Source organism: Equus przewalskii, chromosome 6 (assembly GCF_037783145.1).
Source record: "Equus przewalskii isolate Varuska chromosome 6, EquPr2, whole genome shotgun sequence".
NCBI lineage: Eukaryota > Metazoa > Chordata > Mammalia > Perissodactyla > Equidae > Equus > Equus przewalskii.
Genome location: NC_091836.1, coordinates 77092279 through 77118981, shown reverse-complemented (window position 1 = coordinate 77118981; position 26703 = coordinate 77092279). Strand labels below are relative to the sequence as shown.

The window sequence follows — 26703 nt, the reverse complement described above, 5'->3', positions numbered from 1 at the left end:
GCCTTCCTCAGCAAAAAGAGGAGGACTGGCAGCAGATGTTAGCTCAGGGCTAATCTTCCTCAAAAAAAAAAAAGTTTATCCAACATTATCTCCCTTAATCCCCACACACCACTTAGGAATTATCCCCCCCACTTCCAGATGAGCAAAGAGATTAGGCAATTTGCCTGAAGATCTAATTTACCTTTTAAAATGGACCCAAGGTTGGGGTAGGGAGGTATACACAGCAGTGACACAGGAAAACCAGGCAAGAGATGAAGGTAGTATGGACCAGAACAGAATGACAGTGGGAGATGTTCTAATCCTTGATATATATCGAGGGAAAACCAGTAAGCTATACTGATAGATTGGACATGTACATACGAGAGAGGAGTCAAACACGGCTGTGTGGTTTTCACCCTGAGCCTCTATCTGGGAGAGTGGGGAGGACCGCAGGAGCAAGAATGTGGGCTGGGGGTTGGGGTGATGAAATCAGGAGACTGGTTTTGGAAATGTTTAGTTTAAGATATCTAGGGACACCTAGGAAGACATGCTGAGTAGGCATTTGGAAATCCGAGTCTGACGTTCAGAGAGAGAGGTCTAGGCTAGAAGATAACAATTTGGGAGCCTTCTGCATAAAGATGGTATTTAAAACAACTAAACAACTGCAGGAAGCAACTTAAGTAGTACAGACCAAAAAAAAGGAAGAGGTCCCAGGACTCTTTAGAATATTCCAACATGCAGCTGTCAGGGAGAAGAACCGACAAACGAGACTGAGAAGCAGCAGCCAGGAGAACTGAGAAGGTGGTGCCCTAGAAACGACTGAGAGGTTCAGGATGGAGGACGCAACCAGGGGTGCCAAGTGCTGCTGAGTCAGACCAGAGACTGTCTTCTCTTCACACTCGCTGCTGGTGACTTCATCTGCTCCCACAGTCTCACCTGTCCCTGCGTTACCTCATCCGAGAGACTGCAGCAGCCTCCTAACCAGTAGCCCCACCTCCAGGCAGCCCTCTCCATTCACCCTGCAGTAAAGATTAGCCTGACTCAATGGTCCTCACACCTTGGTGTGTATGAGAATCACTTGGAGAGCTAGCTAATGAAGCACAGAGGCCCAACTGAAGTCAGAATGAATGCAAACACAGCTCCCCAACTGGTACTCTTCTGCTTGGAAAGTCTCAGGGTAGAGTTCATGCCTTTTACCGGATGGACTCAATCTACTCGGTTCCAACTTTAACTTCCATCAAACCCTCTGGCAAACCTCTGCCCCATCCCAAATGTCTTATCATCAGTGGACAGATTCTGTTAGTTACTTGACTGAACCAGTTGCTTCTCTGCGTTTTGCCCACACCAGCAGCTTTCCCTGCTAAATTCCCATCTTCTCTTCAAGCCAGTTCTTCCAGGAAGCCGTACTTGATCCTGCCCACCTACCTGTGGTCTCTGTATCTCTTTAAACTTGCAGAAAACTCCTGCAACCCTTCCCTGTGTCTGAGAGCCTGAGGGCATCCATTCTGAAAGCCGTGAAGAAACTTTTACAGATTAACCGGTAAAATAAAACTATCCATTGTCAGTGGGAAACTAAAGCTTGAAACAGTGGGCGCTGGGCAGGGGAGGTGGCAGCAGGGGGTGCCCTATTACCCCCACACACCTAACATCCACCTCCCTCTCCATGTCCTCACATTCAGCACCCCAACAGATGGTCCCCCCAAACTGCTCTCTATTCCGCATCAGTGATGCCACCACAGTTCCCAAGCCAGAAACCTGGGAGTCATCCAGGCCTTCCCTTCTCTCACCCACATCCAATTGGTCACCATGTCCAGTAAAGTCTCGGTCCTCACCCCCTCTCAGATCTGTCCCCTCATCTTAAACTGTCCTGCTTCAGGCCCATCAGAGTGACTGCAGTGGCTTCTGAGCTGGTTTTCCTGCCTGCAGCTTCACACCCACACACACCCCTCATCCTCACACTGCTGCCAGGACCACAGGTCTATTTCACAAATCTCATCAAGGCACCCCAGTACTTGTCCAACCCTTCACCAGCTTCCTGTCACCCAGGAAACGACCCAGAGAGGAAGTTAAGGGCCGAGGAGACACTCAAGACTGTATACTCTGTAGTCAGGCCTGCCATTTGGATCCAGGTTCTTCCCAGCATGGGCTATGCCCCTGGACAAGTTCCTTAGCATCGCTGAGCTTCATTTTCCCCATTTATAAAATGTAGGGGAAGATACACACATTGTGGGATTGTGGGCATTCAATGAGACAGTGTACGTAGAAGTCCTTTGTACATAACTGGTGAGAGTTCATAACCATGGCAGTTACAGTTCCCTCACCCAATCTGGCCCCACCCTGAGCACCAACCATTAGATGCAACAGTCAAGCTATTTGCACATCACTTGATTTTATTCTAAGCCTAGGTTAGTATGCAATATTTTAGCCCAAACCTCCACTCCATCTGCTCAATTCCCACTCCTCAATTCCAGCATCATGATTCCAGGGATCCTCTCCCAGCTCCCAGATGGAAGTGACTGCCCCCCTTCCATGACAGACTTCTCCTGCAGCACCCAGAACTCTCTAGAGCACTGGCCACTGATGTGGGTGACTCCTTTGTCTGAGTGGTAAGCTCCTCATGGGCAGGGCCACTTCTCTGAGCCCAGTGCTTAGCCCAGGACCCGGCACAGAGAAGGCTGTCAGCTCAGGTATGTTGAATGGATGAAAAGAACCACCTATCTACAATGGGACAGACACATGATAGACATTCCCATTTCAGAAGGGAGAAAATGGAAGAAATAATGAGGCCACTGGTCTAAACTAGAAGCTGAGAGGCTCCCAGGGGTGAAGAGAAGCAGCACACCTGGCCTGAGAGCAATGGCAGGGCCCACAGACACTGACTTTGTCTCAGGACTGAAGGACAAGACCACAGGCATTACCTGTCATCGGGTCAGAGGGGCCAGACACAGAGAGACATCCTTTCACGACCATGGAGAGTCCTAGCAGGACAGAGGGCCCAAGATGCTGAGAAAGCTGCTATCAGAACTGCTGAGTGCCTTTAGTGAATACCTGACTTGAATAACAGCGAAGAGGTGGAGCCTTGATTTCTTTTGTCACTGAATAGAAGCTTAAGTAGCCTAAGAAAAACTGCACAGGAGAAAATAAAAGAAAGCCATGGAAGGGGAACAAGCACGCTTAACTTGTCCCTGTCTAATCACAGCATCAGTAACTCCCAATAATAAACATTTGTTTAAAGCTTTGGCTTCAAAATATTTTTCACACACAAGGCTTCTCATTCCCACCTAAACATCCCGGATCAGGCCGTTCTGATTAGTCAGCCAGTTCAGCTGAGACCAGAAGGGCCGCGATCCATCAGAACTGCTGAAAGGGCCCTGAGCCCAGGTGCAGGCTGGCAGTGCTGGGTGGTGGCAGGGGACGAATGCAATATTTCTTGCTTAGCGTCTTTTACCCGCTGTGGCAGGTTAGTGAGTCGTGCGCACTGGGCATTCCCAGCCACTCCCTGTTGGACAAGTTCCAAAAGATCCCTAAGAACACTTGTGCTGGAACCCAGCTCTACCGAACCTGCTGGAAGGAGTCCTTTTGCTTTTTGGACCTTCCATTTAAAACCCAGCCAGCTCCTGTCACATGTCACTGCTCCTCCACCAGCCTCATTTGGCACATCCAAACCCAGATGCTTCCACTTAAGCATTGACCCAAAAAGCTCAGGCCTTTCTCACCAAACCACAGACCTTTAAACAGGATTCCATGATCCCCAACGGCAGTTCCACCAACATGTAATAACAGCAGGGGACGCATCACAGAGCTGAACACCATTCGCTAAAGAATGAACGAATAGCACCAGATACTGACACCTCACCTCCAGGTGCCGTGGGGCCGGCCTCCCTCCCAGCTTAGCTGAGCCCCAGACTCAGGAGCAGGAGCGACATCCTCCCTCCTACTTGAAATGCAGGCTTCTTAAGAGAAACACCACTCCAAAGACAGGAGCATGAGACACCGCGAGCCCAGCCCACAAGGAGGAGCACAGGGTCTGGCCAGGAAACGGGTGTGAGAGAGTCTGAGGCTGTCACGGCTCACACCCACACAGCACATCTGACCTGGGCTTGAGTAGCACTGAAGAGCTGATGTCGAGTTTCCCACAATGTCTTTGCTTAGTATTTTTAAACACGTGCTTTACCTTCCTCTGACTATTCTCACCTCCCATTTCTGCTCTTGACATTCTGTCCCCAAGCAGGTCCTTTTGTTCAACTCAAGGGCTCACTGTGGTAAAGAGGCCACAACAATCCATAACCAGGGCCATGGACCTTAACTTTGTCCTCTCTATCTCATTTAGTCTTCCTGGCCATCCTGTGAGGGATATATTGTAATTATCAGCCCCATTTACAAAAGAGGTAATTAAGACACAAAGATGTTAAGATATCGCCCAAAGTCACATAGCTGCTGAAGTCCTCGCGTGGAGTCCAGTCTGTGTGACACCTAGGTCCCTGCTTGCTCTCCCCTACACACTGCCTTGCCCTTCAGATTTGCCCAAAGCAGTGAAGAGCTGTGTGTAGGGAAGCTGGTTTCCATGTCCAAACCAAACAGAGCTCAAAACTCCTGGAGCCAAGAGACTTTGCTAAAACCTCTCTCCTGCGTAGCTTATCTTCATAGGGACGCTGCCCACTGCCAACTCCTTTCATCTCTTACAAGATGATATTTTACTTGAAAAAAGATACACCTAACAGAAAATAATTGTCATAAAAATACCCGACCCACAAAAAACAACATACATATTTTTTAGATTTGTTTATTCATTTCAAATACTATTTGCCCCCTATTATCTGCAAAACTCTGTGGTAGATGCTGTGAGGAAAAAAACGAATGCTAAGACTAAGTTATTTATCTACCAAGAGCCAAAAATCTTTCGTCTCTCATCCACATCAACTAGAATCTGAAGGTCACATGTAGAATTGGGCCTCTATCTGGGATCCATGAATCAAAGCCAATGAACTTTGGCTTTTGCCAGTTTGGACTTCAGAAATTCATAGATTAATTAACAGTCTAATTTTAAAGCAGTCATGGTATTCCTTTGTGAGAAGAAAAACATCATTTCCCTGAACTCCCCAACAACTCTAAATTAAATTCAGATGGCAATTATCTGCTAATGTCAAGTCTACGATGTCACCAGCTCAATGGGCAAGTAATACATAAAACATCACGTGGAAGTTAGTTTCAAAGACAAGCTGAGTTTCAAAACTTGACCATTTGCTGATCATTTTATGGACAATAAGACTCACCTCTTCATCCATTCATTCAGTAGATGAACATTCAAGGGGAAGATTATAGGTGCCTGGCACCACAAAGGCCTGGGGATTCCGAGAGAGAGACACACGTACCCCAACAACACAGCCTGAGGTTCATTCCCAAGAGAGGGAAGCTCAGCACGTTCAGGGTGTGGAAGGAGGAGGAATGAGTGACAGTGAAGGGTGGGAAATGCCAGAAGGCTTCACAGAGCAAGTGAGATTTCTCCAGATGGGCAGCAGGCAGAAATCCAAATGCATTGCAAGAGGAATAAAGAGTATACCCAAAGTATGAAAGAATCTAGAGGGGAGCAGGGGTGGTGCATAGAGCTCTGTGTGTCCAGAGAACGGGGAAAGACTGGCAGCAAATGAGGCTTAGACCAGCTTGTGAAGGGTCTCTCACCTAATCTCACCCGTAGAACTTGGCTTTATCCATCAGGCAATGGGAACCACCAAAGGGAGCTACCTGGAAGCCACCACTGTCCTGCAGCAATAATGTAGAAGGATGCAAGGACCTGAGGGAGGGATTCTTCTCAGATGACCTGGCCGGGCTCTCTAGATTCCCTCTCCCTGTGTATAACCAGGCTATGGCAGCCTGACCTCTCCAACTGCCCACCTCAGGAACCCTCCGGCACCCTTCCCACACTTCTCTAACTCAGTTTCCCCTCTCACCAACCCCTCATTCTGGACAGTAAGGATGGGGTCTCCCTACTCCAGGTCCATCAGCTCTACTGCATGTCAGCAGTCAGTACACAGGATCATCACCTGAAACTCCACCTCTCTCTCTCTAACCACCCCCGCAGCTTGCACTGAACCTGCTCCCCAGCTCGCTCTGCCTCTCTGGTCAGGACTTGCCCTGACTCTCCCCCTGCCTGGGGAGGCAAGTTCAGGTGTCTCTTCCTCCTCCTGCTCCAGGATGCTAACCAACGCATACAGCACCATCAGACACTCGTGCACCCAGATCTTTAACCTCGTGTTTCCTTCCTCTCAGACTCCTCCTCAGCAAGCTACCATGCATCTTTCTTTGGTGAGAACTGGAATCCCTCAATTCCCTTTCTCTCCACCTCAAAACTCCCCTCTGCCCTTGGATCCTCTAATCTATCATCACTGAGGTCCACCCTCTCAATCATTCCTTCTCTAAGCTGCATCTGCATCTCTCCGCCTATCCTGCTCCTTCCTCTAAAACCACAAATATCAAAGCCTCTGCTATCATAAAACACTTCCTTTGTCCCTGCATCCCCCATGGCTACCATCTCATATTTCTCCTTAGCTTCACTGCCAGAGCGCCACCTCCCATTCTCTCTGACACCTTCTGTTGATGAGACTCCCATTTCTGGGCACTGATGCGGCGCTCTCATCTATCAAGCTACCTCAGCTCTAGTCTTTGCAGGGCAACATAGTGTAAGCTGGAGAGTCAGACTGCCTGGGTTAGAACCCCATTTCTTTTTAGTTGTTGTTGAGGTCACATTGGTTTATAACATTATATACATTTTAGGTGTACATCATCATATTTTGCCTTCTGTATAGACTGCATCGAGTTCACCACCAGCAGTCTAGTTGCCATCCGTCACAGTGCACACGTACCCACTTACCCCCTTCGTCCTCCTCCCGCCCACTTAGAGCCCTATTTCTGACATCATTCGCTGTGTGTCCTAGGGCAAGATGCATACCCTCTGTGTCTCAGTTTCCTCTTCTGTAAGATGAGAATAATAACAGTACCTATTTTAAAGCGTGGTTGTGAAGGTCAAATTAGTTAATACAAGTAAAGCACCAAGACCCGCAATCACTGTCGGCGTGGATTGCTTTCTTCGGCATCTCATCTGTGCCAACACCCCTGAGATACTCTCCTCCTTTAGCAATTGGGACAAAGTGCTCTCTGGGTTCTTCCAGGTCCTCCTCCTTCATTAAATGTCCTCTCTCAGCTTCCACTCACTACCCAGAGGCAGATTCTGTGATCAGTCTTTTTTCTTTCTACAGTCTCTCCCTGGACAATCCACATTTCATCTCCATCTTCATGACTCATAAAAGAGACTGCTTTTGTAAGCTCCAGACCAAAATATCCAAATATTCATCGGCATACTGGCAGCCCCTGAGATTCAGCGTGATCAGAAACTCTCTCAGCATGATCCCGCCCTCGCTTGGCAGCTCCTCGCCTCCTTGAACTACATACCCTGCATTCCCCTGTGACCCTTCCCTGACCCCTCCTTCACCTTCAAACAGCAGAGAGGTCCCTGTGGATGGGGAGGGACGCTACTCTCCATCCCACCCTTCCCACTCCAGCTGCCCCAGCCTGTGGTCAGGTATAGAGAACCAAGGCAGTGAGAGCCTCCTCTCACCTGAGCAACCCCTCGCCTCCCCTACAGCAGTCCAAACTCACGAGTCCGGCATCCAAGGCATTACTTAGCTGACCCCAAATTGTCCTGGACACATGGTGGTAATAATAATGGCTGACATTTATTAAGCACTCACTGTGCACTGAGTTAAGCATTTATATGCATCTCATATCTTGATATTATCACTGTTATTATCCAAATTGTACAGACAAGGAAACTGAAGCTTGGAGAGGTTAAGCACTTGGTCAAATCACACATCCAGGAAGCAGTAGAGACGAGATTTGAACCCAGACTGTCTGACTCCAAAGTTATGCTCCAAACCAACCAGCAACACTGCCTCACCACACCTGGTTACCTCCAACCGCATTCTTCTGGGTTCCTGATACTCCAGCCAGAGAGCATTCTCATTTTACTGTGCCTTCTTCATGCTGTCCCCTCAAGTTAAAGGTCCCTTCTCCAGTCTCTGCCCATCCAAACTAACTTTTCAAGGCCCAGATAATTCTCCTTCCTCTATGACAGCATCCCCACCCCTCCCCGTCCAAGAGACCTTTGCTGAGACCCACAGCACTGCTCACACCTTCATTTAGTTTGTTTCATATTGCCATGGGAGTACCCAATGGGAGCACACTGACATTCTCTCTCTCCAGGACCTCCTCACCTGGGGGCAGCTAAGTATCTAACTGGTGAGAATGAGAGAAGGAACTGAGCATGTGCAGCTTAGCCCCATCCTTCCCTCTCTGTCCAAAGCCGCCCTGCCAGACGGAAGTGGCCTGCCCCAAGAGGAAGCCTGCATTCATCCAGGTCCCTGATAGAGGGAGGGATGCTAATTCAGCAACAGGATGCATTGGGAACCCTATTGGCCACATTCTCTAAGCACCTTGACTAGCCCTAGACATGAAATCTTGTCTCCATCTGTGTGACTCCGGGTCTTATTTTTCAATTGTTGCCAAATTCAAAGAGTATATAAGTAGTACAAACAATCACCACATCGCCAAGCCATCCTGAGTTACTCTCAGTGAAGGACTGGTCAGTGTCGGTCTGTGTGGCACTCTGGTGACTGAAACACTGTCTCTGAGGGTATGAGTACTGATCACTGGCAAGAAGGCCCATATCATCCTGGGGTGACATCACTACCATCCACATGGCACCCTCCGTTTGGGATCCTGGCTCCCCAGCAACCTGCAAATGACCCTGTAATTCACTTTCCCAGGTAGGGAAATGCCAGGAAGGCAGTCTGGGAAGGCAGGCATTTGTGTTGTGGCTGCTGGACAACGCCTGCCAAAGTAAATTAGCCCATTGGTGTCTGGTTTATAGACTAGCCTAGTCAGTTTGGTCAGCATGAATCAGGCCCCAGGCCACAAGCACCCTTCAGTGAATGGATAATGAGGGTGTCTGACCCTGCAAACAGCACCCCTAAGGAATCCTCACCTCCACTCTCTCCCCTGTCCACACCCCGCCTGCACCCATGGCACACAGACCTTACTGCACTGACAGGAACCTGCTGGCACTGTGTTTCCTCAACCCCAGAACACATCCTTCAATGAAAGCTACCCTCATTCTCCTTCTCACAGCAGAGAACACATGCATGCACACGCACACAAATTTACCTCCAGGGAGGAATAAATGGACATCAAGTCATTCACTGCCTCAACCTGAGGATAGACAGAGTCAGAGAAATGCTTCAGATGCAACCTGAACCTGAATAATTCCAAAAAGCTTCATCTCAAAAGCACTGCCTAAAAACTACAACAGGCAAGGGGTCATTGTTGAAGCTGGGTGATAGGTAAGGAGAGCCATTATACTATTCCTTCTACTTTTGTGTATCTTTGACTTTTTTTTTATAATAAAAGATTTTTTTTAAACCCCACTACTTAAGAATCTGGGCTTTTCCAGAGGGGAACACAGGCTTCTACCTTCCCTTGCTGGGGACCAGCAGAACAGAGATTTGAAGCTAAATTCTTGATGTCTCATATGGTGCTGTCTACAGTGCCATTCAGACTCTCTGAAGGTCCTAACATCTGACCAAACTCTCATCTCATTGTCGTTCAGATCCTCATCATCTCTCACCTGGATTGCCAAAGCTGCCTCCTCTAGGCTGCCTACTTCTAGCTGACCCTTCTTCAACCCATCTTTCCCAGTGCAGGCAGGATATGTTCCATAAAGCTCATGACATTACTCCTCCACTCCCAAACCCTCCATAGCTCCCCACTGTTTCAAGAACAAAGCCACATTCTGTAGCTCAGCCATCAAAGTCCTCCAGTAAGATCCACCCTGCCAGCTGGACTTCCCACCATACTCTCAGGTCCAGCCACACTAGGCCTTCCAACTCTCTATATCCAGAAGGATTTTCCTGTTTTCTCTATTTCCTCTGTTTGGGATGCTTTTGTCCATCTATACTTTCAAATCCCACCCATTCTAAGGCTTTCTCCAAATGCATCAATGCCAGCAAATTTTCCTGACACCACTACCTCCAGTGCCTGAAGGTACTGGATGCCTCCACTCTGCTCCTGTCACACTTGGTACCCACCTTTATCATCTCACTTACAGCTCTGTTTATATGATTCCTCAGTATGTCTGTCTCTCCTTCTAAAAAAGATGCCGGAGAGTAAGGAGTACGTTCTGTTCACCTGTCTATCCTCAGAGCCCAGCAACGAACCTGACACAGGTAGACACTCAATAAATGTTGGCTGACACAAAATGTGAAATGTGTGTATACCTGAGTGGAAAGCAAAGGGAGAAGAGACATGTGAGAGAGATAGAGCTTAGCCAGCTTTCTGAATAAGGTAGGGAGTGGTCCACAACAGCCTCTCCTGTCTCGCTTTCTCCATACCTGAGGCCCCTTTCTAGCAGCCTGACAGTTAGAGGCAAAGGCAGCTCTGCCATAAGCAGAGTTTGGCCATGCTTGGCCTGGCCTGAGCAAGAGACATAATTGATGAATGTAATTATGTTCCCAAAAGACCAACAGGAGAAGAGGATGTAGCTTTCCCTAACAGATGATAAAACCAGGCATTTCTCCTCATTCTATTATTTTAGAATGCTAAGCAACAAGAAAAAACACAGATCTGAATTGGCAAGTTTTCTCTATCATCTAGAGTGTTCGGGGACCCCCTGCATAGCTTTAGCCTGCAGCCAGCTACCTTCTGCGAGCCTCCCAAGCTGCCTAGGGAGGAGCACAGGCCCTAGAATTTGGCAGGCTCTGGGTAAATACTAATTGAATTAATCAAAATTTATTCTGTAGTTTGAACCTTCACTTCAACATTTGTTGAACAGTTTAATTTTGAATCAATGCAACAGTTTTCCCTTTGCATTAAAAAGTTTAAACCAGTAAGAGACCAAAGAATTTCCTTCAGGACAGGCTGTGTGCACTGGCAACAACAGCCTGGCCCCGGCCTCTGTCAGAGGAGAAGCGGGCTTCCTCTGCAGGCCTGGGCAGGAGCGTATTAGCAGGGAATTAGCAGCTCAGTCTTCACTGGACGGCTGAGGGCCACACGGGAGTCAGATGAAGACACTGCACAGAACCCATTGCTGCCAGAGTGTCCAGACTACAAGGCAACAGCTCAGACAGGACTTTTCTGGGCTGAGCCTTTGGACAAGGCCAATCAAGCTTCCTCCACCAGCTGGGCCGCTTCTACCTTCCTCTCTCCTGGTCGCTTGGCAGGACCAGCAGCAAGTGCCTCTCCATCCCTCACCATGACATTGAACCTTGTCCACTAAAGATTTTGGAAAGATCCTGTCATGGGCTGAATTGCGTCCCCCTGCCCTCAAATTCACATGTTGAAATCCTAAACCCCAGTACCTCAGAATGTGACTATTTAGAAATAAGCTCTTTAAAGAAGTAATTAAGTTAAAATGAGGTCATTAGGTGGGCCCTAATCAATCTGACCGGTATCCTTATAAGGGCACAGACAGATACAGAGGGAAGACCATGTGAAGACAGAGGGAGAAGAGGACCATCTAAAAGCCTTGGAGACACGGCTCAGAAAAAAACAAACCCTACCAACACCTTGATCTTGGATGTGTAGCTTGCAGAATTGTGAGAAAATAAATTTCTGTTGTTTAATTCACCCAGTCTGTGGTACTTAGCTGTGGCAGCCCTAGCAAACTAATATACACCCCTGTCTGATCCTGGACACATGGCTGGGCAGGCTGGGCAAGCTTATCGGAGGAAGGCAGCCTCTTCTCCATAGGCTTGGGCCTCTGCTCTCATCCACTGGCATCTCCCTTCCCTCTCAGTCTAAGGGAGACTGCTTCACATCTTCAGACCTTAAACAACAACCAGGTAAGGACAGTTCCTAATGGTCCTTTATCTATATTCTTTCTAAGTCAGCCGCACCTGGACACCAAGACCATTTAGTGAGGCCAGACTTTGGTACACTACAAGGAGGAAACCCCAAGACCCCGCAGCCTGACCAGCTGTCAAGCTGCATTCAAGGAGCCAAGAGCCCTGGGCCCAGCCCTCTTCTCTTCAACCCAATTCAACAACTCCAGCTTACGACGGGGGAGGGAGAGACAGAGCTGGGGCCCCTAACCTCAGGTCACCAGTCACAAGACACTTGCCACTCGGATCACTTCCCTCACCTAAGAGCACTTAAGCCAGAGAGTGGTTAAGGGACTTTCCTAAGAAAAGTGATCCAGGAATCCCCCATCTGCACACACAGTCCTGCAGACCAAAGACAAGCCAGCTGGAGACTGCATTAGTCTCCCCTTCCTGGGCGCCCAGAGCTCTTGTTCTGAAAGTCTGTCAGTCTGACCCCCGGGGAGTGGGAGCATCTGCAAAAGCTCCTGGGTGCCTCTCTCCCATCTTTCTCATCTCTTCTTTTCCACAGTGCAGGGCCATTATGTTCCCACAGGAGATACCCGAACATTTCCTCAGCCTCAAAGTGAAAGGTGTAGAAGTCTGTGTGATTCAAAAGGGCCACAGAAGCGGAAGGCAGTGCCAACACCAGAGTCCCCACACCTCAGCCCAGTCCATCCCTGAGCCTTCTGTCACTCCTTTCTCATTTCCCTGAGAAAGGAGAGGAACTAGATGCAATAGAACAGTCCAAACTTTGGAGTCAGACTGACTTTTGTTTAAATCCTGGCTCTACTACGTAAAGCTGGGTTAGTTTTTTTTTTTTTTTTTTGAGGAAGATTAGCCCTGAGCTAACTACTGCCAGTCCTCCTCTTTTTGCTGAGGAAGCCTGGCCCTGAGCTAACATCCGTGCCCATCTTCCTCTACTTTATATGCAGGACACCTACCACAGTATGACATGTCAAGGGTGCCATGTCCACACCCAGGATTCGAACCGGCGAACCCCAGGCCACCGAGAAGCAGAACATACGAACTTAACTGCTGTGCCACCGGGCCAGGCCCAAGCTGGGTTAGTTTTGACCTTGAGTAACATGCATTAACCTCTCAGGTTATTACGTAATGAAGATAATACCACCTGCCTCACACAGGGCTGGTCAGAGGGTTAGGAAAGAGGACAGAGGAAACCACGCAGCTCAGTAAATATGTGACACCCGGCCTCTCCCCTCTCAGAGAACATGCAGTATTACAGAGACACATTTAGCTAACACCCTAATCAGGGTCCCTTTATGAGGGCCTAAATGTTAGGATCAGGGAAAAATATGACATTGACTCCCCTTGAGAAGCTGCCAAATCTCTGGGAGCTGAGCCTCAGTTAGGTGGACGCTGTGGGTACAAACACAGTGCACCTGCTCTGAGATTTCTGTGACCCTCCAGTATCTGACAGGATGGCCAGGGCCACTAGGCTGCCCAGAGCAGAAGTTTCCTGTCGATCACATGACTGCTCTTACAGCCCCTTGGCGCCTTCCTCAGCCATTCTGCCAGAGTCTCACCAGGCACCCCATTTAGGGTCAGCAAGCAGGCAGAGTTTATGATGCTCATGTGCCATTTGGGTACCTGGGGGCAGGCACCTGGCAGAAAAGTCACAGCTTGGGAGATGGATTTGGGAGACCCCAAACACGGAGGCTGAAGCTGGGCTCTGGGGGTGGGGGAGAGGAAGGGCCAAATTCTGACCACATTCGTAGCTGGTTTCAGCCTTGAAGCAGGAGGTTCCCGGTCCCAGGTCACTGACATCGGGAGATCCCTTATTAACTCAGAGGTGGCCTTAACAGAAGACGACCAAGTTGTACTTGTGTCCCAGAGAGGCCAGAAATTACTCCTAGTGGACACCACACTCTTACAGAACACCTAGAGCCAAGCAGGCACTGACTCCTGGAGGTACTTAAGAAAGGTTTCCATGCACAGTGTGTAACAGTGATGCCACGAGAAGCATGTCTCAGGTAGCATGTAGGATCCTCCTCATGAACACCACTCCTCATTCACTTGTCACTAGGTTTATTTAAGGACTAGATTTGTGACCCTGGAGCACCCCTTAACAGTTCTCAAAGTGCTTGTGATTAGTAAGCAGGACATGGGGGTAGAGCTTCATCCCACCTGAAGTCCTCTATTAACATGAGGTCCCAAGTTACCGTAGTCCAGATGCTACCCTATCTGGCACCATGACCTTCCTAGGCGGTCTCCTCAGGCTTTCTCTTTGGGCTGAGGGAAACCTTCCCACTAGGAAGCATGAAGGATCCCAGGTCCACCCTGAGGACAGAAGCAGGTGCCAAGGCTAGATGTGGGTCCTAAGCTCTAGAAGGGAGGCCAAGCTGGACAGAGGATGGGGCCCTGGGCAGACCTGATCAGCAATAAGGACTGGCTAGCTCTACAAGATAAGAAATAACTCCAATTTCAGCAGATAGCCACCACCAGCACCCACCTGCTCAGAGCCTGACATGCCACTGTGGAAACAATGCTTTCCTTTCACACAGGTACCCCAGCACCCACTCCACACTCCTGCACAGGCAGGCTCCAAGCAAAAGCTTCTTGAACTGTGCCAGCCCCTCCTTTCCACCCCCACAGCCCCACCTGGGTTACTGCCCAAGGTTCTCTGACTCTCATCCCTCACCCCACCCTTCCAACCCACTCTAGAGCACCATCTTGCTTAACATCCCTCTAAGGCTGACTCCCTGGGCTCCCCAACAGGTGTGGTGGGTTGCAAGTAACTTGTCCCTAATGATAAAGCAACTAAAGCCAAAACTCTTTTTGTATAAGTTAGAGAAGATTCAGGGTTATCTTGCCCCATTCTAATATAATTTATTGAGAGGGAGAGAAAATAGAGGATTCTAGCCATGAAATCAGCAATTGCCTATAGCGCTCAGCAAGTAACAGTTTCTTTAACACCAGGAACAACTGTGCAACTTCCAACTATTTTAGAGATTTACTTCCTAAATATGTATGTGTGTGTACACATAAATATTTACTGGGGCTGTGTATCATGACAATCTGGCCACATCCACCAAGTGCTTCTCACAGGTTAATGTCATCTGACACATGAAGACTGACCATCTTCCTGCCTCAACATGAGGAGCTGGTCTTTGTAGTAAATTTAAGACTGAATAAGCTGGACTCTCAACATGGTGGCAAGAGACAGAACAATATGAGTCTGGGGATCAAGTAGGCTGGGCATAAATCTCATTTCAGCCACTCACCAGCTAGGGAACCCTGGGAAAGTCACTTATCCTGAACCAGTTTCCTTCTTGGTTAAAGTCCTAAAAGGCTCCCATGAGATGTAAGCAAGCACAGATGACTCTTGTGCTCAGTGCCTAATGCATAGCGGGTACTTAATAAATGATGATTTCCAATCCCTGTTCCCCATTTAACCTCACTTACTCTTCAGTTCAAGCCAAACCAAACCACTGGCTGTTTTCCACACATGCTGCTTAATTTACCATCCCATGCCTTTCTTTAGGCCTTGCTGTTCCCTCTGCTAGAAATGCTCTTCATCCCATAGGAATGGGTGTCTCAGGTCCCTGTCTTTCCTTCAAGACACACCTCAAATGCCACCTCCTCAGCACGCCTGGTGCCCCAACCTCTCCTTTCTCTGAATTTTCACTGTTTCCTCTGTGGTTATTACTGTCTATTTTGAGTAAGGGGTACATTCCTTAAATTCCACCCAAGCAAGGAATGTCTTACTCATCTCATGTTCCCATCATCAAAGTTCTCAGCACAGAGGATGCTCAAAAATCATTTGGGGACTGAAATAATAAATGAGGTCACAAGTCTGTTTACTCTAGAATACTTAAGAATTATGCTCTACCTCTGCTCCTAAAAGGGTGCGTTTCTCTAGATCCAGTGGGCCAATTCTGACTTTGGGGTTTCCATGGCCTCCCTTCCTACCACCTTGCCAGACTCTCCTCCCTGCCACCCAGGCCAGGATTGTGTGCCCCTCAGGCATCCATGTTGCTTAACCACAGCACTCTCCATCCTCCCATCCACACCCCACCCAAAACCTCAACCTACTTGAACAAGGCTCTGCTGCCCACAGCTCTTCCCTGCCTCCTCCTGGGGCTGGAAGCTTGTTCTGTGGCCCAGGCTACAGACAGACAGTCAGACTTCCTAGTGTTGTGCCCAATGCCCTCCTGGCTGACTCCCTCCTACACTCACCATCGCCTCTTGGTTGCTGTGAGCCCAGTGTCTCAGACCACATGGCTCTGGTTCTCCAGGACGCTGTGTTCTTAAACTCTTCAGGAGGTGTCCCATGAGTCTGTCAAAGCCTTCATGCCCTCGTCAAGTGGCGGGGCCAAAGTAGGCATGAGCAGAGAACACACACAGCACAATCACTTCTTCGGGATCATAGCCTCAGAGTTTCAGCCCACAAAGGCATTTCCTCAGAGCCTTTCTCTCCCACAACCCGTTACTGAGTGGGACTTCAGCCTGGAACTTGAGCTAGAGAAGCTTCTGCCCAGCTTTACAGCTGCCCTTCCCCAGCCTTCCACCCTCCTTCCACCTTACATTTGCTGCAAGTCACCTCTCTGCTCAGAAGCCACCATTTATCCCCCTAAAATCCTACAGCACTTTGAGTTAGACCTATTACCTTTGAGCAAACCCTGCCTCCCCTGTTATTTCACAAACTCCTCTCTTGTCAATACCACTTGGACAATACCCTCTTCAGGCAGACTCCAATACACACTCCAAAACAGCTGCCTGGCCCTAGAGGTACGCTTCAGTTATTTGGAATTTCTTACATCACATCAAGCTGAAATATGCCTTCTCTTTAATTCCCTCTATCGTCACCACCATGGACCCTCAACTCTGCCCCCTCTGAGTAACACAGAACATGGTAGCTCCCTTACCCATCTGAAAACTGCAATCACAGCCTGTTGTCTTCCTGTCTGTCCCAGGTCCTTCCAAAGCTTGCAGGACAGGGGCTCCAGCTTTGCAGCAGTAAGGGTCCTTCCTCCACCTGCTTCCAAAGTGTGGCGCCCAGGGTACAACCTCCAGATATAGCCAGTTTGGGCCAGTGCAGGGAAAAGTAGGATGATCCCCCAGCAAAGTCTAAACTCAGGACTTCTAATAATGCAGCCAGGCTAAGCCAATTTATGTGGGTTTTTCCACATGGTCGGGTAGGAGACACACCAATTGATTTTTGGAGCCTGAGGGCAGGACTTTGCGCTTACCCTGCCACGTCTCATCAAGCTGGTCTGGGCTCTGAGCTCTGTTTGTCACCCTTATCCTGTACGTTGGTGACCAGCCATCTGAAACCAGGCTGTTCCCCACTCTGCTGTGCACTTCTGCTTCCTGGACCTCCCGCTCACCTTCACCATGGCTGTGTGACACCTTTCTGTGTCACACCTGGAGGCTCAGAACGTGTTACCTCCCCACTGAAATTTCAGAATAAGCCCTCTGGATGATGTAAATCAATCCTCTTGACAAAGTATTTTTGCCAGGCTTCCTGAGATGAGGATGATAACAATAATATTACCATTTATTGACCACTGTCGATGTGTTAAGCACTGTAGCCAACATTTTATATGCATCATCTCATTTAACCTTCACAAGAACCAAAGGAAATAAGCTTATTATTGTTCCCATTTAACAGCTAAGGAACTTAAAGCTCAGAAAGGTAGAGACTTGCTCAAAGTAGCAAGAGCTAGTCTGTGTAGAGCCGGGATTTAAATGGAGGCCTGTCTGATTCCAAGTACACATTCTAGAGCTACCAGAGTCCTCAGAGATCAGGGAGGCTAAGTCCTCATGGTGGAGAAACCACTGCCTTCCATGCTGGAAGGAGCGGGGGTGGGCAGGAGGAGTCAGTTTCCTCCTCTCCAGAAGCAGGACAATAATCCCCGCCTGAGGCATTGTGCAGCTCCAGTGAGCTGGGCAGCGAAAACCTAGACAGACACACAGGACACTTGTTGTTGTTACCGGGTGAGCAGCATTGCATCAAAGAACCAGATGTCTTGGCCGGTCGCAAGCAGAGCTTATGTAATATAACTTTTTCATGACATCCCGTCAAGGTCAAGTGTCAGAGCCAAGAACTATTTCTTTGCTTTAGTAAAATGTTGAATTGGAAAAATCTGCCTTTCCCACCCAAATTCAAGTTCTAACTTCTCCCATCCCCCTACTGTCATCCTCTTTCCCCAATTCCCCGCACCCCTACCCACCCCTGGTTGCTTATTGCATTTGGAGTTTGATACCACATGCCCCAGTAGGCCCGAGATAGTCCTGCCATCCCAGGATCCCCTCCAGTTGAGCATTTGTCCGCCAACTTTCACTCTCAAAAGTGTCCCAGTTTGGACAATAAATTAAATCTAATATTCTGGAATCTTAAAAGAAACATATATCGCTTTACTTCTCTGGCACCTGTTTCCCTCTCATAAAATGAGAATAACACTACCCACGTCATGAGACAAACCCTTTGTAAAACCCACCAAAGCCGAAAGTTCCACCCTATCCTTCTCTCTGGAGGCAGCTTTCTGTGGGGCCAGTCCGCTACGCCTCTGTTGCCTCCACGAAGCAGTCCAGCGAGCTAGCTATTCATGCGAAAACATCTTTGATTCAGGGAAAACAAGGTCTTGCGCTGGTGGAAGGAAACTGTTGGCCCTGAAGAGAGGAGTTGCCACGTATGCATGCAGAGAACAGAGGTAACCCATGTTTGGTCTACCTAGTCTGAGCTGTGGCTCTGCCCTTCTCTGTCCCCTTAATCCCTACAACAGACTCTCTCTCTACCTCTCTTAGAGAAGTTTGCTAAGACTTCTTGGGACACCCCAGTACAGTCACAGGAGTGGCCCTGCCCAGCCGAAAGGCCCAGCTACATCTGAGTGGTACATTCCAACCACACACACAAGTCACTGTGGATTTATGTCTTTACCCGGGAGTCAGAGCAGGAGTTCTGACTATGCCCGCAGAACACTCCCAGTGACCAGCAAGCACTGGCTATCCCCAAGCAGGCGAAGCAGCCCTGGGATTTGAATTGCCTCCTCCCCTATGGCTGTCCTCACCAGCAGGAGGAAACAGAGATACCAAAAGCAGAGCCACCTAAGAATGTCACAGCAGCTATAGGCTGGGAGGGGCTGGGAGGCCATGATAGGACCCATTCCCCATAGCCTCATCTGGGTTAACAATCTCTTCCTAGAGATTTATTAGTAGACTGTCCCCATTCGCTCCTGCTTAAGTTGTTTCTGAGACATGGACAACCAAATCTCAAGTCTGCAATCTATGGCTGACCCTGATACTTTACTGTGGCTGAGCAGTAAAAAATCAAAAGACGAAAACTCAAAACAAAATGAGGTAGAAGCTTGCCAGACCCAGATACACAGCTCAAAAGAGCTAAGAGGCTTGACAAGTTTCCCCTCAAAGTTGAATCCCAGCATTCCTTGTGTCTTTGTTTTCATTTGATAATTACCACATGCCAGGCAATGATCTAAATGTTTCACCCAGCTCTGCTTAGCACCCAGCTCTCCTTAGCAAAGGAGAGCTGCCACGGCAAAGGCCATGGCAAAGGCAGAAGTCATCCTGCGAGGCAGGAGGCTGAAGAGCCTGGCCAGGCAGAAAGGTGTGAAAGGGAGGAGTGAGGAGGGGAGGAAATCCACCCTCAGGGCCACTGAGTCTCTTGGCAGCAGGGCAGATCCTAGATATGGTCCTGTCTTCTCATCTGACAGCTGTGGCCCTCACTCAACCATCTGGATCCCTGACACCGGCCCAACACCCAGGTCTCCGCTTGGAAAAGGTCCTCACGCCTGGTTGCCTTCCCCAGATTAGCTCTCACCACCACCCCCACTCCCGAACTACACAGGCAACTTCTTGTGACTGGTTGGACGTGTCCCTAAAAGTTTGTCTGGGAAAAAAAAAAAAAAGGTGTTTTAGTCTTGGAATACATCTTGACATGGAGCTGACAGATTGGTAGTTGCACTCCCAGAAAAACCATTTAATACACACGTACCCACCCTGAACACTAACAAGTGTAAGCGTGCCGATACCATAAAAGCACTCCCTACTTCCCATCAGCCCACGTACAGTAGGCCACAGGACAGAAAGGACTCAGGAGCCTTCACACCCCCATTGGCAATGGCTGCCAGTAGACACTTCCCCTCTGAGTCCTTGACCTATAAGACTCCAGCCTTATCTGTTCTGCAGACTGAATTCCTCCCAAACCTGGTCTTTTTCCCATTTTTCTTGCCTAACGGAATCTCCATCTGGACCTTCTGGCAGCTCTCCTCTGGCCAAACCCACTGTGCTACAAAGGGTAGAGCCCCAGGCTAGAGGGCCAGGTGGCCTGGGTTTTGCACCAGAAGCTGGGTGACCCTGGGTAGGTTTCTTTGGGCGTCACCATCCTCATGGGTAAAAATATAAGGGGCATGCAAGAAACTACCCAAGGCTCTCTCCTGATTCCAAAGGAATCAACCACCCTCATTTCCCTTCCCCCTTCCAAGAAGCTCCTCCATGCTCTCATGCTGCTAACAATTGCCTCATTCTTCCCCCAGCAAACTAGCACAAAATGTCAGTGTCCAATTTGACTCTTTTCTCTCTCCCTCAAATCCAATCAGTCCCCAAATCCTGCAGGGTTTCTTGGCAAGCTCACTCGCCTATTTCCTCCTCTCCATCCCTACTGGATTGCTTTAATTTAGGTCCTAATCTACCCCAATGGGTTATTCCAACAGTGCATTCTCACAAGTTTCTTCCTGTCCCTCCAACCTGTCCTTCCCAGCCCTGAAAGCACAGCTTTCACTGTCTTTTCCATACCCCTTCAATGTCATCAGAATTAAATTTAAATTCTTTAGCTCCACTTTCAAGGCCTTCCATGATCTCTCCCCAGCCTGAGACTCCAGCCTCACCTCTCCCAATGTCCCCTCCCCAAGCCACATTATGACTCTAGCCATGTGGGCCACGCCTGGTTGGGCTTGTCCTAGTCTTTCAGGTTCTGCTCTTGTTCCTTCCCTCATCTCTGGCACAAAATAACCTGCCCCATTCCCCCTTTACTGAGGCAAACACTGCAAAGCCAGTCAGCTCAAGGCCCATGTCCACCACAAACTCTTCCTGGAATTCTGCTAAGTGTAGGGCTACACACAAAGGCTGATGCAGCCCTAGAGGAACTAAGAGTTTGGAGGGGGTACGGACAGACATGCAAATAAAGTGTCTAAGCACCAGAGCAGAGATCTATATTTGATGCTATACAAACATAGTATTACAGAGCAGAGTGAAAATGATTTAGGGGTGGAGAGAGGAGACGTGTTTCAAGAGTTTGATCTGGGGGCCGGCCCCGTGGCCGAGTGGTTAAGTTCACGTGCTCTGCTTTGGTGGCCCAGGGTTTCACCAGTTCGGATCTTGGGCGCAGGCATGGCACCACTCATCAAGCCATGCTGAGGCGGCATCCCACATGCCACAACTAGAAGGACCCACAATTAAAAATATACAACTATGTACCGGGGGGCTTTGGGGAGAAAAAGGAAAAATAAAATCTTTAAAAAAAAAAAAAAGAGTTTCATCTGCATCCTGAAGGATTAATGAGTTCATTCACGTAGAAGCAACCCAAGTGCCCATCAACTGATGATTGGATAAAGAAGATGCAGTATATATGTACAATGGAATACTACTCAGCCATAAAAAAGACAAAATCGTGCCATTTGCAACAACATGGATGGACCTTGAGGGTATCATGTTAAGCGAAATAAGCCAGACAGAGAAAGACAAACACCATACACGGAAGATAAACAAACACACGGATAAAGAGAACAGATGAGTGGTTACCAGAGAGGAAGGGGGCTGGGGGGTGGGTGACAGGGGTAAAGGGGTGCATATGTATGGTGACGGATAAAACTTAGACTATTGGTGGCAAGCATGTTGCAGTCTATACAGAAACTGATATATAATAATGTACACCTGAAATTACACAGTTAAAAACCAATACGACCTCAATAAAATAAAAATAAATAAATAAAATAAGAGTCCATTCATCTCACAGAGCAGAGATTAAGGGGCTTTCCAGGAAGAGGAAATAGCGTATGCAAAGGCAGAAAGGCAGAAAGCCTAGAAATTGTTGAGCCACTCAGTTTGGGGAACACTGGAAACAGCTGGGGAACTAAATGATTGCCTGCCTCTGCAAAGCCTTGAATGCCAAACAAGGATCTTAAACTTTATCCTTTCAGAGAGGCAATCCTAACCCATCTTGTCAAGACCTTCCATCCACACATGCGTTACAGAGGCCAAGATTACTACACGACATGGAACATGGCGATTAAAAGCATCGTGCACAATGAATGCTCAGTTCTCAGTGTGCATAAATGTGTATGTGACAGAGAGAGGAAATGAAAGCGAGAATTAACGAGGAGCACCCAAGCAAGAATTACCCAGGAGCACTAAACAGAAATCATAAATTTCCTGAAGACAAAGCTGAGTATCAGCAGCCCCCTGAACCTCAAAAGTCCTCGAAAAGCTCTGGGTCTAAAACAAAACAGATTGCTCTAGGACAGCGCCTCCTAGATTATTTACCAGGTGTGTGAGTTAAGAATGGCCTAGTGAAGATCCCCAAGATCAAACAAGACCTGGCTTTCAGAGTATACAAATGATACAGCCCACCCTTCTGAGACTACCTGTGGATTCTGTGAAAATTGAGACCCATCGGTGCCATCAAGTGTTGAAACCAAAGAATGATGCCAGGAAGCATAAGGTGGAACTGCTCCGAGGAAGCAGGAAAGATAGTGACTCGGAAACACACACACACAGCTGCCAAGCGTTTCAGCCTGGTTGTGCCCACACCAAGTGGTGACAGTGTCACGTCTTTTTTTTTTTCTTTCCTGAGTGTCACCTCTTGAATGGGGGTGCACAGCCTGGAAACTTAACAAACGTTTAAATGCCTCATCGGTTGTGTCCACTTTAGCTCTTCCTTCTCACATTTTGGAATCGGGAATCCACCAGAGGATTTTAACAGGGGAGCATCATCAACAGATTTGTATTTCAGGAAAAAAAAATTTCCGATGGCTGACTGAAAAACAACTTCCAAATTTTACCCCAAATGTTACAGTCTAAAGGGCAGGCCATTCCTTGTCCAAACACGAATTTTCCCAGAATTGTTCCTTCCTCCTCACGTCTCCATTGTCCAGTGGGTCTAGAAACTGACACCGCCCACTCCCTGGGGCTCTGGCCCACTGATTCTATCTCTCTGGAGTCTCTCCTACCTGTCCCACCCTCTCAGGCCCAACATAAGGCCTCACCACTTCTATCCGGATTGACCTTCCAGTGTCCTAACTGGCCTCTCCACCCCCAAGTGTCTTTTCCCTCTGGTCCTTGCTGCCCGCACTGCCAGAGTTCAGGACGGCAGTTCCCACCTGGCCTTCAGCCGAATTACCTGGGGGAACTTCATAAAAACATCCCCAGAGTAACTTTATTGGAAGAGTTTAAAAGCTCCCCAGGTGATTCTGAGGCATAGCTAGGTTTGCAAACTTACTGCTCTTAATGCTGGCTATCCACAGTCAAGGGATCTCACCACTGGGAACTTCGCAGAAATGCGGAATGTCAGGTCCCACCCCTGACCTAGGAATCAGAATCTGCATTTGAACAAGATCCTCAGGCAATTCTTAAGCTTGTTAAAGGCTGAGAAGCACTGCTCTAAAGTGTTGCCTGACCATTCATTCCACAAACATTTACTGGATTTTCCCCATTTCAGACTAAGCCTTGGGAGGTTGGGAGGGTCAAGAGCCAAGGTCCCTGACTTTAAACTCACAGAACCATCAGTCGACCCCTGCTTGAAACCCATTATTGATTCCCATGCTTTCAAAGTCCAGACTTCTGCACCTGGCCTTCATGGCCCTCTGGGGCCACATTTCATCCCTCTCACCAGCTTTATTGTCGACCACTCACCAGAGGAGCCAAGCTGGACCATTTGCCACTTCTCATGGCTAGCCTAGCCAGTGCTTGACTGCCTACACAGCTCCCACAACCCAGGTCACCCTCCACCCACCTCTGCCTGGAGAAACCCAGGAGAAATCCTTTGAGGTCTATCACACACACATCACCCGCTTCTTGAAATTATCCCAGCTTTTCCCTGCTCAGATGAAAGACAGGAATGCCCACAATTCTTTGCTCTTACCTCCTTCATAGCCTTTATCTGATTCTACGCAGTCTTAACATCAGTGCACCTGCCATAGCTACCCTACTAGTAAAAAAGAGACCAGGATTCTCAGTCTGTTTCCTCAGTAGCAAAAAGCTAATAACTGGCACATCCACGAACCTCAAAGTAATAATAATAATAATGTACTAAATAAAATCATGGATGAATGCAGTAAGTGAAAAAGTCACCAATCTCCCTCATCGTCCACTTCAAAGTCGTTTAAACATCAATTTAAACAGAATACAAATGGGCTGCCTCTCTTAAACCCAAGAGAAATAATCTCTAAATCAAATAACATTTTGTGTTATTTGGAAACACAGAGAATTTGGAAACACTTCGGATCTGTATCATAATCAATTAAGGAACTGGGAGGAGACATGAAGAAAGAGACAGGAAGTAGACCAAAATATGGAAAGGGAGATGGATCTATACCAAATATCCAGCTGCTCGAAAAATATAAATAAAATTTGTTTTGTAAGAGGATTAAACACTGGCTAGAACGACTCTTTCAATCCTACCCAAACTTGGAAGTTCTGGTCTTAAAATACGTAATCTTATTTTTACCTGAGGAAAAGCCAGGGGTCTGGAGACAGGATGTCCTGAGGGAGAGGAGCCCACTTTCAAACAGGACCATCCCCCCTTGCAGTCTAGAGGGACGCAGTGGCCTGAGATTTTGACAGGCATGTTGGATTTTCGCAATTACAATGTAGAGTTGGTCTCAGCCAAGGCCCTGTGTCTGGACATACGCTCTGGCAAACACATTTGCTTGGGCAAACAGACGGTAAGCTTCCCCACCACCTTGGCCTCTCTAGATTATGCGGCTGCTCCAGAGCTCTATCATACCACACAGAACTGAGCTGACCGACCACCCTGCGCATCTCCGGGGCATCCTGGCACCTGTAGGGCCGCGAACTGTCCCTAGATCCCGGGCAGGGTTGGCTGGAGATTCGGAGCAAATCCACAGGAGTTATACCCTCCTCCCATCTTCTAGCCAGAGAAGGGGGGGAGGGTCCCCGTCCTCGAGCCTAGGACACACTCCGGGACCCATACCGGCACTGACCCGCACGCCCCAAGTGGTTCTTGGATCTGGGGGCTCTCTGTTCCCCAGGCAATGCCCCTGCGGGGACTCCCAGTCCGGACAGCGCAGCGGGCCTGGGGGTGTGGGGAGAGCCCACTGACCTGGGTGCAGGGCTCCTCTCCGCGCGGCTCAGGTGTGCGGGCCGCTCCCGTGTCCCTCCCACCTCCGAACATGAGGGCCGAGAACCGAGCTGCAGGCCACTGACCCACCGACCAACTGACCCACCAACCAGCGGACCGACCGGCAGCGGCCGGGTCTGGAGCCCACGTGACGGGGGCGGGGACCCGCGGGAGGCTCGTCCCGGAGAGCCCGCTCCCCCACCCCCTCTGGGACGGCCCCTCGGCCACTCCTCCTCTCTCTTGGGCACCGTTGCGGCCGGTAGGGACCGGCCTTACAATCACGCCTCTTTGAACCTACTTCAGCCCCTATCCCGCCCCGGCTTCGACCCCTACCCTGACCCTGACCCCGCCCCCGCCCCCTGGGCAGTGCTCCGAGTCTCTCAAGCCCCGCCTCTCTCGGGAGGCTACGCCCACTCCCTGGAGCCCTCCCCGCTCCTGTCACCTCCCCCTCCTGCACCCTTCCGGGCCACCTTCCACGGGGAGGCCACCAGGCGGTTCCACCTCCCAGTCCCCTGGGCTTCTCTAGCCCTTCGGTACCGCTCCTCGGTCTCAGAGAATGGAAGCGAGGAAGCAGAAAGGGAACTTGAATCGACAATTACAAGTAGAGAAGCCGTGGAAAAAACGTATTAGAGGCACACGCAGCGCAGCAGCCCAAAGGTGTTCGGACTTCCCCAGACCCCTACGATCCCGTTCAAATTGAGGTGGGCCCGAGGGCAGCCTCATTCCTTGTCTCTGTGACCCCCTCAGTTTGGAAAACTGAGTCACACCCTAGGGTCCGGTCGCTTGAACCACGCGACCTGGCGTGGAGGTCCCTCTAGCGGTCGGTGCCAACCACAGACACTGGAGCCCATTCTTGTGAACAGCCGAGGGCAAGAAACACTCCCCTGTGCCCAGCACCAAGGTGGGGTTCCGTAGGCTCAAGAAAAGCTTTGGCGATGTCTGACCACAGGAATGAATTCTAGAATCAAGGTAGGACTGGGCCCTGGGGACCCAGTTCAATGCCTTTCCCCACTGTATGGCCTGAATCCCATTTGGTTGTACTGCTAGGTTGTTGCCCTGCCTGGGCCTCCGAGGGCTAGTTGCTCAGTTCACCTGATTAAAATCCCTGTGGGCCTCAGATGGCATTGACACCAGGGACTCTGGCATAGTCCCCAGCTCTGGCAGGAGTCACTAGCGTCCTGGCCTCAGTTTTTATCTAAATTTCTACAGGCTGGAGTGTTGACAAATCCCACAAGACACATCTTTCAAATTGCTCTGGTGGTCTGAAGTTACCAGGGTGCCCAGAAGACTTTTACCTGTGAACAAAATTTAAGCCACACTGGCAAATATGAGACTCTGGTCACCACAGGAACCCGTCCAGAAGCAGACCCAGGGCGAAGCCAGCAGAGGAAGGCTGGGGCCCACAGGAGTTGTGTTACAACAGGACACACTTCAGTTCTTTCACTTCCTTAAAATAGCAGCAGAGAGGCCTTTGTTGACTGAGGC

The 26703-nt window shown here is 49.1% G+C and overlaps 1 protein-coding gene across 31 annotated transcripts in view; it reads right to left on the bottom strand.

Moving 5' to 3' along the window:
- PPFIBP2 (PPFIA binding protein 2) overlaps positions 1-25578 on the bottom strand; it is a 146187-nt gene extending 120609 nt beyond the window's left edge. For 15 of the 31 annotated variants that reach the window (XR_011541597.1, XR_011541598.1, XR_011541596.1 and 12 more), the window contains exon 1: positions 25201-25519. Coding sequence is in view for 11 of the 31 variants with exons in the window: in XM_070626184.1 (XP_070482285.1) it covers positions 25201-25272 (72 nt within the window). In the remaining 20 variants the exon portion in view is untranslated. Of the gene's footprint in view, positions 1-3835; positions 4013-25200 lie in introns of those variants that run through there. The other 16 variants (XM_070626200.1, XM_070626180.1, XM_070626188.1 and 13 more) reach the window with 11 other exon arrangements.
- Between the last annotated feature and the right edge of the window lie 1125 nt (positions 25579-26703).